The 18,946-nt window shown below is 31.5% G+C and overlaps 3 protein-coding genes across 4 annotated transcripts in view; 1 reads left to right on the forward strand and 2 right to left on the reverse strand.

Annotated features, from left to right (window-relative positions):
* LOC126857140 (all trans-polyprenyl-diphosphate synthase PDSS1) overlaps positions 1–828 on the reverse strand; it is a 45,956-nt gene extending 45,128 nt beyond the window's left edge. The window contains exon 1 of the mRNA XM_050606306.1: positions 542–828. Coding sequence (XP_050462263.1) covers positions 542–823 — 282 coding nt within the window. The 5' untranslated portion in view covers positions 824–828. The remainder of the gene's footprint in view (positions 1–541) is intronic.
* A 942-nt stretch (positions 829–1,770) lies between these two features.
* On the forward strand, positions 1,771–4,166 carry LOC126857165 (39S ribosomal protein L32, mitochondrial). 2 transcript variants are annotated; one of them, XM_050606359.1, is made up of 5 exons: positions 1,771–2,054; positions 2,265–2,516; positions 2,682–2,824; positions 2,977–3,097; positions 3,722–3,860. In XM_050606359.1, the coding sequence occupies exons 1-4, from the start codon at positions 1,964–1,966 to the stop codon at positions 3,094–3,096; spliced, it is 606 nt and encodes a 201-aa protein (XP_050462316.1). In that variant the 5' UTR covers positions 1,771–1,963; the 3' UTR covers position 3,097; positions 3,722–3,860. The 2 variants fall into 2 exon arrangements, with proteins under 2 accessions (XP_050462316.1, XP_050462314.1); XM_050606357.1 differs by lacking the exon at positions 3,722–3,860 and adding an exon at positions 3,952–4,166 and having other exon boundaries at positions 1,772–2,054.
* On the reverse strand, positions 3,117–5,758 carry LOC126857150 (protein spindle-F). Its single transcript, XM_050606329.1, has 5 exons — positions 4,989–5,758; positions 4,354–4,618; positions 4,190–4,281; positions 3,933–4,125; positions 3,117–3,850 (listed from the first exon to the last, which is right to left on the reverse strand). The coding sequence occupies exons 1-5, from the start codon at positions 5,187–5,189 to the stop codon at positions 3,552–3,554; spliced, it is 1,050 nt and encodes a 349-aa protein (XP_050462286.1). The 5' UTR covers positions 5,190–5,758; the 3' UTR covers positions 3,117–3,551.
* Between the last annotated feature and the right edge of the window lie 13,188 nt (positions 5,759–18,946).

An 18,946-nucleotide genomic window follows, 5' to 3' on the forward strand; every position in this document is an offset into this window, starting at 1 on the left:
ATAAATAAGAGAGTAAATCGTGTTATTTCCACAGTATACTTTAAAAGTCGAATTATTCTACCTATGTATACATATTCTAAATGTAAACAATAATATTTCGGTTTTTTGTTTTGCAAAAACAAGTACACAAAGATAAGGAAAATGTTCGTAAAGATAAAGAAAATGTTCGCAGAGTCACGTGTTATTATGTAATTTACGTAATAAAGTTCTCGAGAAAAATAAACGCTTGGAAAAGACTCGCTTCGAATCTAATACTCCAAAATATTTCCATCGATCGTTCTAATGCCACGTTTCTGTCAACGCTTAGCGATCTCGCGACTCGATTACGCGAACCATTTGTCACTTGCGAGTGTAGGTTATGTCGGTGGAGCCTCAAAAAGAAATAGGAAAATCGCACGAAAACTGACTGGAACAGCGCGTTTTTTCGATTGCATCGTGCCAAACGGATCGTCGGTCATCGGAGAGACGCGTTGCGGGATTGGAACGCGGGACGATTTGAAACGAGTCTCGGCAGAGTTCAGCTGGCTGGCGCGAGACTTACCTGGCAGTGTTGGAAGAGCGCGCCGCTCGTTCGCGAGGCAGCCGGTCGTGATTTCGCACATGTCGTCGTCGAAACTTTCCTCCGCAATTGAGTGAAATGCCCGTACTGACACAGTTTCTCCGCGTGAATACAAAGTCTACTCGATCCTATACTCGCCATAGCGGGGACTATAGTGAGCGGACTCGCCGATGCCCGAGCCGTCCGATCCGAGCTGATCACCCGCTCCGATCCCCCCAACGCACTTCGGAAGACTGCGCCCCCTACCCCACTTGCCGCCACCATTTCCAATTCCATTTCCCCACTCCTACTCGTCGGAATCCATCGAGCGCGCAGTCGCGACTTTTTAAATGAGCCTCTGTCTATCTACATGAAGTTAGCCGACGGAAATTATTAAATATGATTATTTTTTAACTTTTCTCAGTGTATTTCGTTTATAAATCGTTTGCGAGTGAGTTTGTAAGTTTGTTTTTAACGTTTGTGAGAGTTTTTTGTTATTAATAATTTTATTTTAGTTTGATGTTAGCCGATACTTTTTAGTAATAAACGGATTTTGTGATATAATAACTGTAATTAATGGGAAATCGCGCGTAATTTATAAATATATCAATATTACATTTGTAAATTAAAAAATTTCTTAATTACTTTTGCAAAATAAATTTATTTGATAATTGTAGTGCGCATGCGCAAAAACTTGTCAATTAAGTTGTTCATCATGATAAAAAAATTGAAAATTCTTATTATAAATGGATTAACTAGTTACAAACGTTGACAATATACATTTACAAGTAATTTACAGTAAATATTCTTTTTTACATTAACAAATTATTTAATATTACATTAAAAGGTTATTAATAAACACGATAGCTATTCCAAAAAAATGAATTCCAAACAATAGATAACTTTTTATTAAATTTTCCTGAAACTTTACTGAATTACACTATTGATTTGTTGGCTCCAAAGTGAGAGTCAACTATATTCGATTCAATGTGACACATAGTGACACAGTGATTTATAATAACACAATCAATTACAAATTACAAACGAAATACACTTAGAAAAGTTGAAAATAATCATATTTAATAATTTCTGTCGGCTAGCTATGTAGATGCCTCTGTCACGAGTACGCATGCGCATTCAATATGAGAAATATCGTCCAATAGATACATTTTGTATAAACAGTCATGATGCATGAATATCTAGATATGATGCACATTATCCAAAATCAAAAGTTAAAAGTGCCTAATTTCAGACTATTCAGGTAAAAGCATAAATAAGACTCGTGTCTCGTGTCTCGTGTATGAACAATTCAACAATTATATCAGTCGTATGATCTGCTTTCGAAAAACGGATTTGTGTTGATATCTGTGTACGTAATTTATAAATAATTAATATTTATTCTTCGCGATTGTGTTTATACTGAAAATGGCAGGCATGATAAACAGGTTATGTTTGGCTCTTCAAAGATTTGAACAGACAATTCTTCAAACAATTTTTGGCCGTGGCTTTCCTCCAGGTAACTGAAGAATTCTATATATTAGAAATGTACGATTTTTGAATCGAAAAAGAATAGTTGATATCGTGTTTTGTAATCTCAATCAAAGATTTCTTTTTGGACAATCAGTTTGCCACATGTACTTAGGCAATGACAAATTTGAGTAGGATTGATTTGAAGAAATCTGTAAAATATATTGGATTCAAGAAAGCTTTCATATTTTCTACACAGAATTATGTGCAATTGATTGCAACAGTTTCCTGAATGAACCAAAACCAGCTAACCATTTTGGTAGTCGATCTTTAGAAGAAATTTTCAAGAATGGAATTCTGTGGGCTGTTCCAAAAAAGCGGCGTACTCTAGAAAAGAGATTCGGCAGAAGATTTGGAGTTGAGAAATATTGTTGGAAGCCACCTGTTCCAAAAACTAATTTAATAATGTGTGCAAATTGTGGTCATGATTACGAAGCCGGCCGTTTATGTGGTAAGTTTTATTAGTATAAAATAATAATAATTGTAATAATAAGATAGATAAAATAAAATTAAAAAGCAGTTTAGAATCTCGAGTATGTTTAATATGAAAATTATGATTGGAAAGCAATGTTTGTGAGTGAAAGAAAAACTTACAAGATATATTCTTTTGCTATAGGACACTGTTACGAAAAAGTGAAGATTGAAACCAAAGAAATCAGAGATGCCATAATAAAAGAATTAGGTTTAAGTCCGGTAGAAGAAAATGTAATTGTGTTATATGATGGAGAAAAAGATGATAAATCACATGAATTTTGGAAGGTATGAAAAATATATTTGTAATATAAAAATATACGTGTAATATTTAGGCTAGTTATTATATATTATAGCATACGTAATATGTACTATAGATATATGCATGCATATGTGCTTTGTGGAACCCAGCCGTTCATATAGATTTGTTTCTAATTTAGAACCAAAGAGTGATTGAGATGCCAAAGAAAAGACCTTCGTGGTTTCATCGAAACTTACTTGAGCCTACAACACAGGAGCCGTCAGATAAAAAGGATGTTAAACCTACAAATCTTGCCTAAGGTATGTATACTTGAAATCAAATTCAATCTTCCACTTTTAAAAGTTGGTATGTTCTCACCTATGAAATTTTCGGAAATTAGAATTTTTTACACTTCGTAAGTAATATGTTTCGTTGAATAATAAATTATATTAATATAAAAAGAAACTATAAATGTTGTAGTGTTTTTATTACATAAATATTCATATTTTTTTACTATTTATAATTATTTCTGATATAATGAAAAGTAGATCCTAATTTTAAATTTACAACTGAGTTTATTGATACAAAAATAAAATCTTTATATTGCAATAGAGTCATCCTTTGTTTCACAGTTTTCTATGTTGCGCTTACAGTTTGTCATATTGTACATATTTTATCTATTTTAATATTTTGTATCTCGTCAAATTTGTTTATATACAAACTCTGAAGAAAACTATTATAAATAATAAATCAGTATTGATTCAAATACTAAAGTCAATGTACAAGCTCAAAATCATCTGTAGACACTTCCTTGGTAAAATGACTTAAGACATGTTCATGGAATTCCGTAAATAATTTGGATTTTCCATAAACAATACCACACAATGGACATGTATTGATATCTGAATCTATATTATCATTTAAGTTAGGATATTTTTCCATAGAAATGCTGGGTGTCGTAAGACTAGTTTGAGTAGCTTCATGCTCCTTGAAGCTATCACTGGAATCAAATTGTGTACCTGTTTGACACAATTTTTTATTTGCTTTTTCTCGACAATTATTACATGTTGTACCTAAAAATAATAAATTACAATTATATTTATCATTACGTCAATGATGAAGTGGTTCTTAATACTGAATTAATTTATATCTTACCTTTTCTCATTTTTTTAAGGTTCTGCAAGGTCCTTTTTAATCTAGTTTGCTGTCCGAGTAAGGCATCTTTAGCTTGGAACAAGCGAATTTCAACCTGTTTCATTTGTTCCAATGAATCTGTATCGGAATCTTCTGGATATGTAAAACCAATTTTTTGTAAATTCAATTCCGAGTTATTCTGTAACTCCACCATCTGCATGAAATGACGAACATTGCATAAAATATATTAATCGACTGCAGTATTTTTATTCCTTTACCTCGGCATATTGTTGCTCAAGATCAGATTTTTCTAACATAATACTATTTATCAATCGAAGAGATATTTCTTCCAAACTTTGTTCCTTCTCACCTAAACAATAAAACTTATCTTGTTAATCGTGATTAATGTGAGGATTACATATGATACAATATTTATACAAACCATCTGTAGTTAATAAATATTTCTTATTAGCATCTGATTTATCCAAATTAGATACATCACGAAAGTTGTACGATGTAATATCAGATGGCTGTATAGCAGGATGCTGTTTAAGTGTATCTGAGATTTTAATCAACTGACTACCAAGAGATTTATTGGTCTTTGTCAATCTCGTTAATCTGTTCCATAACTGACGATTTTCTGCTGCTACCATAAACATGTGATCGGACAGCTGAGATTTTTGTTTTGTAAGTTCCTCAATCTTTTCCTATGGAAAAATTGCGTTATTGCATCATTACATTTATGAATATTATAAACTGCAAATGCAAAATATATATATCTGGCATATTTTTTAAAATTATTTTCTCATTTCACATATACTTATTCTTAGCAATATTGCAATGTTTAGTCATGATTTTATTGTATCCTTCAATATAAGGAAAAAGCAATCAGATATTTTATGTATATTGCTTGGTAAAAAAATGTTTTTTAAATTGATCTTATGCTTTACAAAGCATAATAGAGTTGCTGTTTTGTGACTTATACAATCTTTGTATCTTTAAATATTAGTTTACATATAGTTCAGCGAAATAAAATTTTTGATTTTGTGTTGTACTTAAATCTAATCTTGCACAAACCTGTAGCGTAGACTCGTCATTGCTGTTATCTGCTTTGACGATTGCTGTCGACGCATTTCTTCCAAGCCTAAGACACATGTTTTCCTTCTCCACCGCTGTCAGCCGCGTCTGCAATCGTTGACAACGTTCCTTCATGGTTTCAAAGGCGACTACCAGCGCGTAGAACGATTCCGAGGTAATGTTCTCCGGATTCTCGTTCATCGTGAAATTCGATCGATGCGTTTCGATTAATGGGGACGAAGTGGGAACGAAGTAAAATACGAAATGTCTTTTGCACTGTGCTTTACAGATCTTCCGCGAGTCCTACTCCTGTCGAGTTTATTCATGCGGATGCGAGGTTAGGAGATTCTACATTGTATGTGTCTGCCGCAAGGACACAAAATAAATAAATAAATGCATGAGCTCGAGTCTCCCTGCGAGTTACGAGTGATATCCGAGATGTCACTTTTGCCCCAATATTTGCGAAAGCCACTGCGTTATGGCGAAATAATGCACGATACACCGGTAATTCCCCATTTTCCGTTAGATTTATCAAGCATTCCGTGAAAACATATGTGTGATATATGTGTGTCTGCTGTCTGTCATCGGATCATCTGATCGCGTCTCTCCCCACTCTTCCCTATTGACAGAAGTGTCGCGTCTCGCCTGATTGCGCTGTTTAATAGTTGAACGATAAGAGGTCACTAAGACGAATAGATAAGACGAGAAAAATGTTGAATTTAATATTTATTAGTTCGCATATAGAGGAAAAACAATCGTGACACTTGATGCGATTGTACTTTACAGCGGACGATAAGAGAACGAACCAACTGAACTTATTCACAGAGGATGATCAGTCCAAGAGTCACGTGACTTTAAAAGTTTGCCGCGTATATGACGCTCCTTCAGCGAGTATCGCGGGTGGAAAGTGAAACGGTGAGCTAAAATTTTTCTCGCGGCTGATAATCGCAGAAAATGTGATTTTACAGAGTGATTATGCGACAAATGTCTGACGATTGCCGTTCCTTTCTGTTTCTGTCCGAAAAATCTGTGAGAGAACATGGAATTCTCAGGGGATTTTTTTATATCCGGAAAATTGAGGGAACTCTCATGTGGAATTTTATTGGGATTCAGGAAATTTTTTTCAGGAAAAAATTCTCTCTGATAATTTTGCTCTTATAATGTAAGCACTAGACAATCCGCCAATAAGTCATGTTGTGAATTATGTGTTTTAAATATATTACAAATATATATCTATCTCTGTTTACATATTCAATCTTAGCAAAATATTAAATATGCAATACATAGTTTTTATTTTAATTTTTAGTGATAAAAAATAAGCTGCTTTAAGTTTATTTTAATTTTATCTTATTGTTAGTTTTATACAATAATCAATGTTATATATATATATATATATATATATATATATATATATATATATATATATATATATATATATATATATATATATATATATATATAATCTATATATTATATATATTATATTATATTATATATATTACATTATATATATTATATATTATATATAATATAATATTATATATATATATATATATATATATATATTATATTATTACATTATTACATTAATATTATATTATTACATGTAATATATAATATATATAATATAATATAATATATATTATATTTTATATATATATATATATATATATATCTATATATTATATATATATATATATATATATATATATATATATATATTATATATATTATATATATTATATATATATATATATTATATATATATATATATATATATATATATATATATATATATATAAAATCTCGATTTTAACTTCCAGTTAAGAGAGAGACGGTCCGAAATTAGAGAATAATAAAGAGAAAATAAAGAAAATATTCTACTACCACTTTTTCGTAATCATTTTATATTTTTTATATTGTTCGTGTAAATCTCTATATATATAAAAGTTGAAAAAAACTCTCTCAAAAAATCTTTCTTTCCTTTCTCTCTCTTTCTCTCTCTCTCTCTCTCTCTCTCTCTCTCTCTCTCTTCTTACAACAGTTAAAGTAATCATTTCTAATTTAAAAAGAATGAAAACGATTTCTTTTCAATTTGAATATCGTGTTTGATTTATGAAATATTAGATTTGGCATTCCTTTTGATATTTCTTCCAATCGCATCATTAAATCGATATATGTATATAAAGGCAGCAAAAACATTTGATTTACCTGCAATAAAAGCTTCTACACATCTATATAGTGTTAGAGATATAGCTCATTTAATTAGCTCGGAAAGATAAATACTGCGCGAAATAAAAGTTCAACGTGGTATTGTTTCTCTCGATACACTCTCCACTTGCACACATTCTCTTTTCTTCAACCTCGTTTCCACGTAAAAGTCGCATTGTTATTCTACGCTACGCGTAAAGAGAATAAGTCGCGAGATTCTTAAGTCAATTAATTCCGTGTATTTCGTTACATATTTCGTCTTGTCGTGGTCGACCTTCGATATATTACTTTCACCCGGCAAATGAAGAAAACTGATCCGGCTTATTGTTGCAATGTGCACAAATTTCATTGATTTCATCGCGACTTGTGTTATTGTAACGGCAGGAGAGGAGACGCATTTAAACTTATTAATCGATCTTATTTATCGAATGACGATTTTGCATCGATCTAATAGAGCGAGTTAATTTTTTTTTATTTGCAAAACGAAAAGTGAAAAATGAGTTTTATGCATCGGATGAAATTAAATATTTGGAAAACTGCATAAAGTTGTAAATAGAAAAAAAAACAAAACTTTTTTTTCATAAAAAAATAATTTTTATTAGAAAAAAGAAGCCGTTTTTTTTTTCAAAATTTTGCCTTTTCTTCAGATATTTATTTTTGTATTTGGATTATTGTAAATTGATTTTTCATTATTTTTAACTTTTTAGCTGATAGATTATAATTAAACATTATTATTTTAAATATAGTTCGTATTTTAATTGACAGTAATTACTATTTTAATTAATAAAAATTTTTGCTATGCATCTAATTGAAAATTATCTGAATTATTAAGTTTGATATAATTCGCCGCAAAAGTCTTATCAATCCATTAAAATTACTTTCGAAAAAAGTAAATTAAAAATATAAGAACTTTCTTACTATGTTAATAAAAAGATATAAAGAAAAAATAATATTATATTTAAAAACATAATGAAAAAATGAAAAATAAAATTTGTTTTTTTTTTCAATGAATAAAATACGTTTTTCAAAGCTGTTTTTTTTATTAAAAAAAAAAAAAGATTTTTTTATATGTTTATTTGATATAAAGACAAATCTCTCGGATTATGATGTTTAATGCAGACATTAGACACGTAACAAAGTTTCGAAGCGATATTGAATTGTCAAAATTTGACAAGACACTTGCTAACTCTCTTTGACCCGTATCTTACTCGTTCTTAATATCTACCGTTAAACCAATTCATTTCACATGCAAATTTTATCATTTATCGAGAATTTTTCGTACAATACGGTTTCTTGCTTATCTTGTCTATCTTTGATACGCGTTTCGCATGGAAATGTGCGTGAGCGTGCAAGGACGGCTTGGTAGATAGTTGGTGAGCTCGTTTCTCGAGCCGTTATATGTACATGTACAAGTGTAGATCGAAAACGAAACGCGTTCTTCCGATTTTTGCCATGACAAAACTAGTCGCCGTGTCTCGTCATGCGTTTCCTCGTTTTCTTACCCTTTAACGCGGGCCTCGTAAAAAAGATACGACTAGTCCCTTTCTCTTTCGTCCGGTCATTTAAACACTTACATCAGTGCGCGATAGGGAACAGTCTCCATTTTTAATTTGTTAGTGGTTTTTGATTATATGATTTTATCTCGCTTGACGTCTGTAACGGAGCAACTTTGCTCCTGTATGGGTACGCTTTATATATGATAGCGTTTCCTTTTTTATATTCTTCGCTCGAGTCGGAATGGACTTTTCCTCGACGGAAATGTCAAGCTTTGAATAATTGATTCAAAAGAATGTGTTTTTCTTTTTTTTTTGACAAAATTAAGTCTCGTGATAAAATATTAGTGACGCAAAATTTTATTTCCCGTCAATATTAGATTTTCTTCAAATAGAGTTTTAAATCACGACGCTTGATAATTTATTAAAGGAGCAAGAATGTCGAATACGTAAAAGTACTCGAGATAAACTGTTATGTCTGAGAATCAGCTACAAAGACCGCCAGATGACTTACTAACAATAAGTGTTGAGGCATGACAAGCCGAACGATGAGTGACGAGCGAAACAATGGAGGGGAACGACGAGAGAGAAGAGGCGAGAGCGATCGTGCAGAACCCGGAAGAGAGGAATGGGAATCCTCTCATCTGCCGCTAACAGAATCCACGCTGGCCAGGTGAGCGCAGGCAGGTAAGTACAACCGGCCCAGTGTACGGTCGGTCGCCGACTCGGCAAGAAGCTGCGTGGTATAGAAGCGATCGGCTGATAGCGAGAGGAGAGTCCGAGTGCATTCAACTCGGTGAATCCGCGAATCGTGCATTCCCTCATCGCTCGCAATACCGGTGAGGGACGGCCGTGGAACATGTCTGGGATATCGCACCGGTGGATACGCATTATCGGTAAGCGAAGTCGATTCGTCATGACGTTTGTCCCCGGCTCTCGAGTATTTCGATATTTGTCTCGGTCATGGTAAGGATAAAGATACGTGAAACTCGACGTGCCTCGCAACTTGCGGAGAGAAAAGAGAGAAGGAGAGAGAAGGAGGAAGAAAGAAAGGGAAAGAGAGAGGATAATTTTTTTTATTTCGAAAATTTTTACTAAAATTCTTTTTATAATTTTTTAATATTGTCTTGTATAATGGTTATTCAAAATTTTATGTATATATATATATATATATATATATATATATATAATATATACATAATATATATACATAATATATAATATATAATATATGTATTGTATATTATATGGAAATATGTTTACAGATTTGATACCATCTTAAAAAATTATGAAATAATTTAAAAAAATTATCTTATATTAAAAAGATGAATAAAAAAAGAGATAATTTTATATTAAATTTATATTGTAAAAATATTTTGAGAAATATGAAGCTCTTATAATTCAAAAAATATTTTTTATAATTTATCATACTAAAACTAGTAACATGGTGGAAAAAAGAGTTTTATTTTTCGTTCAAAATTAAGCATATTATTAAAAATTTTTGCGCTTAAAAAAAATTTGAGAAAATGGAAGTTAATAAGCTTTCCTCCTGATTAAGTATTGGGTTTAATTACAGGACAAGAAAATTGTACTTATTTATTATTATAATCATCATATTGCATTCGGCAATTTTAACATAAGCTTCGGAAATTTGAAAAATCTTTACAATATTTGGAAAAGTATGAAAATTATTTCTTTTCACATCCATCATATAGATTTCCTCAATTTCAATATTATTTTTACATCAGGTTTGTTCAACTGAAAAGTATTAGATTGTGCATGATTTTCAATAGCTTGCTTTTAACTTTCTCGCAAAAAATACATCATCTAATTAAGAAATCTTATCAACTATAATCTTTACATTAAATTACTTTTGAAAATTGAAAATTTCAAAGAATATATTTAATTCTAAATAGAATAAAACTTTTACGTCACATAATTAATACACATATGATAAAATATATTAATATATAATTTTATAGTATATAAAAAATTTATAGAAAACAATATTTTCTTGAATTTCAAAAAAATTTTATTTTTTTTTGTCGAGAGAACTGTGTTATTTTTTTATCGTATGTATTATTTTTTTTTTTTTTTGAAAGCGGTGCAACTAATGGAAAAATCTTGTTCGATAGTTTCACTCGCCTACTCACGAGGGATCATCTCAGTGCTTGTATGACAATATTTTTTTACTAGATAATCTATATAAAATTATACAAATCTGTTATCGTAAATTTCTTATTTTACTTTACATTTTGTAGAAACGTCATTTTATCAACTTCCTTCATTGACTGTTTCAATTTCGTTTTTCTCGATTGCCGATGATATTGCGAACTCGATTAAATTTCGGATACAGTAACTTCTGCTTTTACAAATAAGCAAATTTCTTTGGGAGCGGCGAATCTTGACCTTGTCGCTTTCTCGAAAAAAAAATTTCGCGGAATGGGAACAATCGCTGACCCGCGCTTTCGGTTCCACTCCACCTTGCGGGTGTTTGTAAACGGAACGAGCGATAGCCACCGAGTTGAAATTCAAGCGGCGTCTTCCAAGCTCGAGGCTTCATCGCCCGCGGAATAAGGATTCCTATTTTATTCTTCTGCCTTTTTTTTTTCTTTTTGTTTACTTTGTTCACCGCCAACCGCCAGCCCCCGTAACCTGCTTTCGAACGTAGCTCGCGCGTGCGGAAATTCAGAGATATCTTCTCTCTTTCTCTCGTATAGTACATTTTTATGAAATACATTTTGCCGAAAAAAAAGTGTTAAAACTTTTTACGATATACTTGACTTTTAACGTAAAGCAAAACTTTCCTAGCATGTCACATACCGCAGCTGTAAATGATAAATTACATAAAAATAGGTCTTTAACTTTCTATTTTCCAGAATACACACGAATGATATAATAAAACATTTCTGAGACCGAAATCATGTCAAATATAAAAAAAAAAATAATTATTCTTTTTTTTATTTTGTTTCATTGAATCATGCGAACTTTGTTTTTCGTGAATATAAATATAAACAAAATTGACATTATTCAAATACGTTAAAAATATGACATTATTTTAAATACTTGTGGAATATAAGAAGGAGGAACTGTAATATTTAACAATACCTTGTTAGAAACTTGGAGATGCGGCATATGTTTATCTCGAAACTTATGCGCACCGTAATATTACATTCTTTACGAAAAGACTTATTACATGTGTGAGTCAAACGGTACTACCGACCGACGCAATTACTAATCCATGCGGTCAATCTCGCTAACAAGACCAATTATTATTTGATATATCCGCATAAAAGATGGGAATTTTTAACGTATTTATAAAGATATATATTATTGCTAAAGCGTGTTAAAAATATCGTAAGATTGTCGCAAGCACTAAAGCAAATCTTAGAATATCATTACATTTAGATAATAAATTTATATATGCATAAATATAAAAGAGAGAGACTAATATAATTATAATGTAAATTATTATACATATATAGGTACATATATTATAAGATAAAATATAACATAAAGTATAAAAAGGAAGACTAAAGTATAAAAAATAAAAATATAAAATATAAAAAAGTACTAAAATATAAAAAATAAAATATAGAATAAGAAATAAAATAAAATAAAAAATTAAATTGAAAAGAAAGAAAGAAAAAAAAAAAGAAAATTAGCCAGAAGAAAAATTTATATTATATAATATATAAGCTGTCATAAACTATATGTCATGTATTTATGTTAATTGATATCAGTTTAATGATAATCTCGATATTCCCGTATATGAATTCTTGTCAGTTACGGTGAAAAGTTAACAATACTGAAATGGACACTCGGAATATATTACGAGTAAGCATCGACTCTTTAGAGAGTCAACGCTACTCCCGACAATCGAATTTTTTGTCGCTTGTACTAATTGCATAATTTCATTGCGACCGGCCGGGCACTGATGGAAATTGTGGTCTTGGTCAGTCCATTTTCCGTTCTCTTTTAGCTCTCGCGGACAGCGAGTATATTTCGCTCTCTCATAGCATTCTCTCTGCGAAAGGGCGCGCGAAACGCACGTGCGTGCAATTTTGTTAGTATTCGTAAAGGCGAAAGTGCGAGTAGTAGGATTTTTTAATATTCAGAAAGTTTTATTAAAATTCAAGTATGTAGAGGCCTTACATGATTTATCATTGATTTTTATATATTTATTATGTTATAATAGATTTAATATTTTGTCTTAACAAATATCTTTTTTTTTCAAGTTATTAAAATAGCTATCAAGTTATTAAGACGCTTTTTTATTTCATTCTCTGCTCGTATTTTTAATGTTTTATATCTAAAAATTATTTACTCTCTTTCAATTTTCTCTTCTGAAATATTAAAAAAAAATTGTTTAATTAAAAAGTTTGTTTAATTAATTTTTTTACTTTGGTTAGAGTTTCATTTCTATTTGCAAATGATTATTTTTCGTAAGGAAAAAATTTCTTTAATATCCTTTGGCAATAAATCTGTTTAATTAAGCAAAATTATTCATGATATCATGTCATATGCTTAAAATTTATCAGATGTCAAAATAAATAAAGAAAAAAAATTTTTTTCTACACATGTGATCTTTCACGTACGATATAATGATTGAAACATGTATTCTATAATTATACAGGGTGTCTCAGAATTAAACCGATAAATTTTAGGTGGTTATAAAGGATACCAAAACAAACCACTTTTGCCAATAAATCCGTATCCGCAAATGAGCCGTTTTGGCACTAGAGAATCAAAGACTAACAAGGAAACCTCGCAAACCCGAAAATTATGACTTTGATGAAATTTTACACACATTTAGGGGAAATAAATAAATGAATTTAGAAATGTCTATTTGCGGCTCAAAAACGATTTTAAGAGATGAAATCATCTGTAGAACGGATTTTTAATTTTCTCAAAAATTATTCAAGATATCAAAAAATGTTTTATACAAAAGTTTCATGATAAAAACACCTCTATTTAATCACATTAATAAAATTTTGAAAATATATTTTTTTTGAAGATTTTTTCCTCTTGTTAATTTTTGTCAATAAAACACGGCTTTATTCAGAAAATTGGTTTATTTTGATGCCCTTATAACCATCTGTAGTTTGTCGGTCTAATTTCTGGGACACCCTGTATATTATTATATTATATTACACATGCACAAAATGCGTGAGTGTTTGATTAATCGGCGATTGCGTCCGCCGGAGGAGAAATCAAATCGCGCTGCGATCATCTGTTAACAAGCATGTTTGATGACAGATTTACGATATTCGTTTATTTCTCGCGACGCTATTCGGACGATGCCTACCGATTTGAGCGCATCTTTGTCCCGCTAAACTCAGCGAAATCCCTCATTACTGTGTCGAAGCGATGATCCGCTCGAGCGTGTCCTCTCTTGTGGGCCGATGATCGTTCAAGCTTGATGCGCGACGGTCCCACATCGCGGTCCATCTCTATCATGGTCCAGTGCTCTTTAGTAGTTTCTCATTCGTTGCCCGCTCTCGCGTCTTCCCGGAGACGATATTCCCGAACGCCGTATAAAACACGTAAACTCGGGAAAATCGGACCGAAAAATGGTCAACTGAAATCTAACGCGCAGACGAATCGGGAATGAAATCTGATGGTTGTTTCAAAATTTCAAGCCAAACGGACTAGAACATCGTACGACTTCGCCAAGTACCGTGAGATGGAGAATCAGATTATATACTGTAGACATCCGTTGATGGACGCTAAAGTTTTTACTTTCTCGCGGGATTAATGATTAAAATTTCCTCCTCTATTTTGCGTCCTCCTTGCGGCGAGTTCCTCGCGTGACCATCCACGGATGCATCTGCGTATATTGGAATATCGATGTGTCTGGATGTGATAAAGCAATATGATATAAAATAAAACAGTATTGAGTTAAGTGTTTTTTTTTTTTATTTTCTCTTAGTCATGTCAGAAACTGAGATTAAAATAATATTCTGCCCAAGATATGGAAATGTATGAGATGAGATGACGATTTTCTTAAGAACAAGGATTTTTTAAATGTGCACGTGCTTTTTGACAGATGATTTTTAAATACATATTTCAGTATTCAAAACTAAAAAGTCTAATAATATAAAAGCAGATATTTTACATTGATTTATATTAAACTTGTTAAATATTATCTTGAATAACTTGAAGAAAATAAATTTTTTTTAATTTCATATATATATAATAAAGAGAGAGAGGGAGGGAGAGAAAGAGGGAGGGGGAAGAGAGACAGAGAAAGAGAAAAGAGAGAAAAATATATTTTAATAAACTAGATGTAAAAGAAGAAGCAATTATTCATTCCCACATTATTTAAATATTTTTTAAATAGATACTGTGCAAATATATTTCCGTGGAGTCCCATGCATTTATTTCGCTTTCCATTTAACGGATAAATTCGTTGCTTCCGGACCTAATCTTGCTCACCGCGAAAAATTAAATTAAATATAAAATATAAAATTAATAATAATTTTTTAAATACACATATCTCTCTCTCTCTCTCTCTCTCTTTATTTATTTTATATGTATGTACGAAATTTAAAAGAACTTAATATAGGTTTACGAATGTAAATTCAAAATCGTTTTTCAAAATCGAATCAAATATTTTAATTTCAAAATCGATTTTATAATCGGGCAGAATAATATTGCCGATCGCGCTGTCTTGCGACGATAACAATTTATTGAATCATCGGATCAAATGTGAGTTAAAGTGGAAGGAGAATAAATCGCTTTCGCATCTTTTCGCCCAGTTTCATTTTCCAACAGCGGCGGTGTTTTGTCGTCCTTGGATAGAACCGTCATTTCGGAATGGGATGTAATCAGCCGCGACGGATAATACTTCCTTGATTCGTCTTGATGCGCGACGAACGGAGAGAGCGTCCCCTTGAACTTATTGTTAGAGAGAGAGAGAGAGAGGAAAGTTTCCGTTTTGTCACGAAAGGCGGAGTGAAAAATCGGCGAGGATCAATCCGAGGCACTTTCCTCGATGCTTTCGATTGATTTTAAAGTGCGCGAAACGTCGCCGTTCGAGAAAAGCGTCGATGGCCCCGACATTGTCTGGCACGGCAGGCAGCTCGCCGATTTATCGCGAATGCGCGAAAGAAAGAGGAATAATATTTTCGCCTCGCGTGCAATGATTTCACGCTTTTCACGTATTTTGGAACTAAAAACTAAATATTCACGAATAACGATTTTGAATTTACATTCGTAAACCTATATTAAGTTCTTTTAAATTTCGTACATACATATAAAATAAATAAAGAGAGAGAGAGAGAGAGAGAGATGTGTGTATTTAAAAAATTATTATTAATTTTATATTTTATATTTAATTTAATTTTTAATTTATTTAAAAATTATTATTATATATATATATATATATATATATATATATTTTTAAATAAGTTAAAAATTAAATTAAATATTAAATACAAAATTAAAGCAATATTAAATAAAAATATTTAATTGTTGAATTTTTGTATTATTTCACGAATGCGCGAAAGAAAGTGGAATATTTTCGCCTCGCGTGCAATGATTTCACGCTTTTCACGTATTTTGGAACTAAAAACTAAATATTCACGAATAACGATTTTGAATTTACATTCGTAAACCTATATTAAGTTCTTTTAAATTTCGTACATACATATAAAATAAATAAAGAGAGAGAGAGAGAGAGAGAGATGTGTGTATTTAAAAAATTATTATTAATTTTATATTTTATATTTAATTTAATTTTTAATTTATTTAAAAAATTATTGCATATATATATATATATTTTTAAATAAGTTAAAAATTAAATAAAATATTAAATACAAAATTAAAGCAATATTAAATAAAAAATATTTAATTGTTGAATTTTTTGTATTATTTCTGCAATTAAACATCTTTGTTCTCATTAAATATTGTGAATTTCGCGAGAACTAAAGCCATTGATTAATTATTATTAAACGAAGAACGAGGTTTTTTTAATATGTGTAATTTAATTGCCATCAATTATCGCTTCAGAAGACTCCATTTGACATTCATATAATATTCTTGCAAAGAAAAAAGAAAAAAAATAAAAAAAAATCTCGCATTGATCGGAGCGGGCAAAAAAAAAAAATGGCAGGAGTCCGAGGGACGTTTTCGTATACAGTTAAAGTCTCCCTCTCGCATCTCGAACACACACTCATCGCGACACGACTTCGTAGCCCCTCTGGCATGAGACCGGATCCTCTTAAATACTGGCTCGTGCGCGGCCTGTCCGCCGCAGAGTCTCATTTCAAGCTCTAAGGTCTGCACAAACCGATGCGGTAGTACAATGCGATGCAGCAGCGAGATATCAATTATTCCGATAGTTGTAAAACAATCGCTTTCGCGTCGGCCTAAGTCATTAGGAATTGCTTTATCGTAAATCGGGCCAAGGTTGAGACGGAAAATGCGGTGGCGCTTCCAGCATTTGGCGTCTCTTCTCCGCAAATTTTTCTCGATAAAAAGAGAGAGAAAGATAGAAGGAGAAAGACAGAGAAAGAGAGAGAGAGAGAGAGAGAAATATAATATATACAAAGTTTAATGAATAATGCGATCGAATAACAAATATACGTCTGCGCTTTTTAAAAATAAAACGAATTTTTGTAACGTCAGTTGCATCATTCATAATGTAATGACGAATTAGCCTTACTAGAGATTTAAAAAACTGAGTTCTTTAAAAATAAAGGAAAATTCTAGCAATAAATAAAAAGAAATGGTACTTTTGAGTAAAAAACTGTTTTTTAGTAATTTTGAAAGATACTATCAGTTTTTTTCTCGAACAAAAGATGATATGGGAATTAAATTAATTTTGCTTACTGGATCAATAATTAATTTCAAAAATGATGAATTGATTACTATTTTGCATATTTGTTTAATCAATTGAGTTTGAAGATTTTAAAACAGGTTAATTTTGATTTTTATAATTTGATTGTATTTATATTTTTTTTTATTATGACACTTTATTTTTAAAGTAATAAAAGTTAGGAGAAAAAAAGCATAATTAAATTAATTAATTGTTATTATCTTTGTTACTTTGTGAACCAGGAGAGAACACTGAATATGGAATGTGATATATAATTTTCGTAAATTTGATGCTCATTTTTCAAAACTGTATATGAGGTTAATAAATAAGCATCAAAATTAGATTTCTGCAATAAATTTTTGAAAATGGACATTCTGAATATTTAATGAGGTGAAAACCCAATTTTTGGGAGAATAAAAAACAGTATTTTTGCTGAATTTTTTATCCAAAGATTTATGTTTTTCACTACTCTTTTAATCTCTAATCACGCCGACCTGATACTATAGGATTCAAAAGCCCGTTCCTGTACCCATAGTTTCGTTCCCATCGATCGCTCTCGACGAGAAATACATATTCTCTTTTACGGGTATGTTTTGTAAAGTTCTGCGACATTCGGTATACTTTTGTAACCGACAGTTCCAATAATTTTTCCATCCTGCTTGCCCCTCCCTCCCCTCCCCGACGGCACTCGCTAAGTCGTAAAAGCGAAGGGACGCAAGGAACCCGGGATGGACGTGGAGAGAAAAAAAAAAGAAAAAAAAAAAAAAAGGGAAAAGTTACTTTTAGACGAGACGGCGCCGATGGTTATTACTTTTTCCCGTACGACAAACAAGTTGTGTGACGGTCCAGAAATGCAGTAAAAGAAACGAAAGCGTTCGTCGAACCTGGCGTTTAACTGCCCCGCCGTGAATCGGAGAAAATCTCTTAATTTGTAAGTCAATTGTTACTCTCTCTCTCTCTCTCTCTCTCTCTCTCTCTCTCTCTTTCTCTCCTTCCCTTGATACCGCTTATCGTTAACTTTGTAATACGACGGACACAGAAATTAGGATAACCGAAGACGTCGCGTTCAGACTTTCTTCCTCTGCTTTGGCACGCTTGATAATGGCATGCAAATATATATATATATATATATATGGTGAAACCGTCGCTCTGTCGTCAATCGCAAAAAACTCATCATTATGCGAGCAGATAGGTTTTACTGTCGCGGTGAAATCTGTCCTTATTATCTCGACTCGCGTTTGCGCTGCTCGATCGATTTTTTATGGGATATATCGTTTTATTCCGCGTTATATCTAATCGAAGGTGAAGCAATGGATAGAATGCAACTTGAAACATTGCATTCTGATAGAATAAATAAAAAAATGTCTAAAAAAATATATGATTTTATATTAATCGATATAATTAATATAATCTAAAATATTTGATATTAATTA

Source organism: Cataglyphis hispanica, chromosome 20 (genome assembly GCF_021464435.1).
Source record: "Cataglyphis hispanica isolate Lineage 1 chromosome 20, ULB_Chis1_1.0, whole genome shotgun sequence".
In the NCBI taxonomy this organism is placed as follows: domain Eukaryota; kingdom Metazoa; phylum Arthropoda; class Insecta; order Hymenoptera; family Formicidae; genus Cataglyphis; species Cataglyphis hispanica.

Excerpts from the sequence above, each read along its gene's own strand:
- LOC126857150 (XM_050606329.1), bottom strand. The coding sequence starts at position 5,189 with ATGAACGAGAATCCGGAGAACATTACCTCGGAATCGTTCTACGCGCTG. Across the intron at positions 4,619-4,988 it reads ATGACGAGTCTACGCTACAG|GAAAAGATTGAGGAACTTAC; the intron begins GTTTGTGCAAGA and ends ATTTTTCCATAG. Across the intron at positions 4,282-4,353 it reads ATATTTATTAACTACAGATG|GTGAGAAGGAACAAAGTTTG; the intron begins GTTTGTATAAAT and ends TTTATTGTTTAG.
- LOC126857165 (XM_050606359.1), top strand. The coding sequence starts at position 1,964 with ATGGCAGGCATGATAAACAGGTTATGTTTGGCTCTTCAAAGATTTGAA. Across the intron at positions 2,055-2,264 it reads TGGCCGTGGCTTTCCTCCAG|AATTATGTGCAATTGATTGC; the intron begins GTAACTGAAGAA and ends TTTTCTACACAG. Across the intron at positions 2,517-2,681 it reads CGAAGCCGGCCGTTTATGTG|GACACTGTTACGAAAAAGTG; the intron begins GTAAGTTTTATT and ends CTTTTGCTATAG.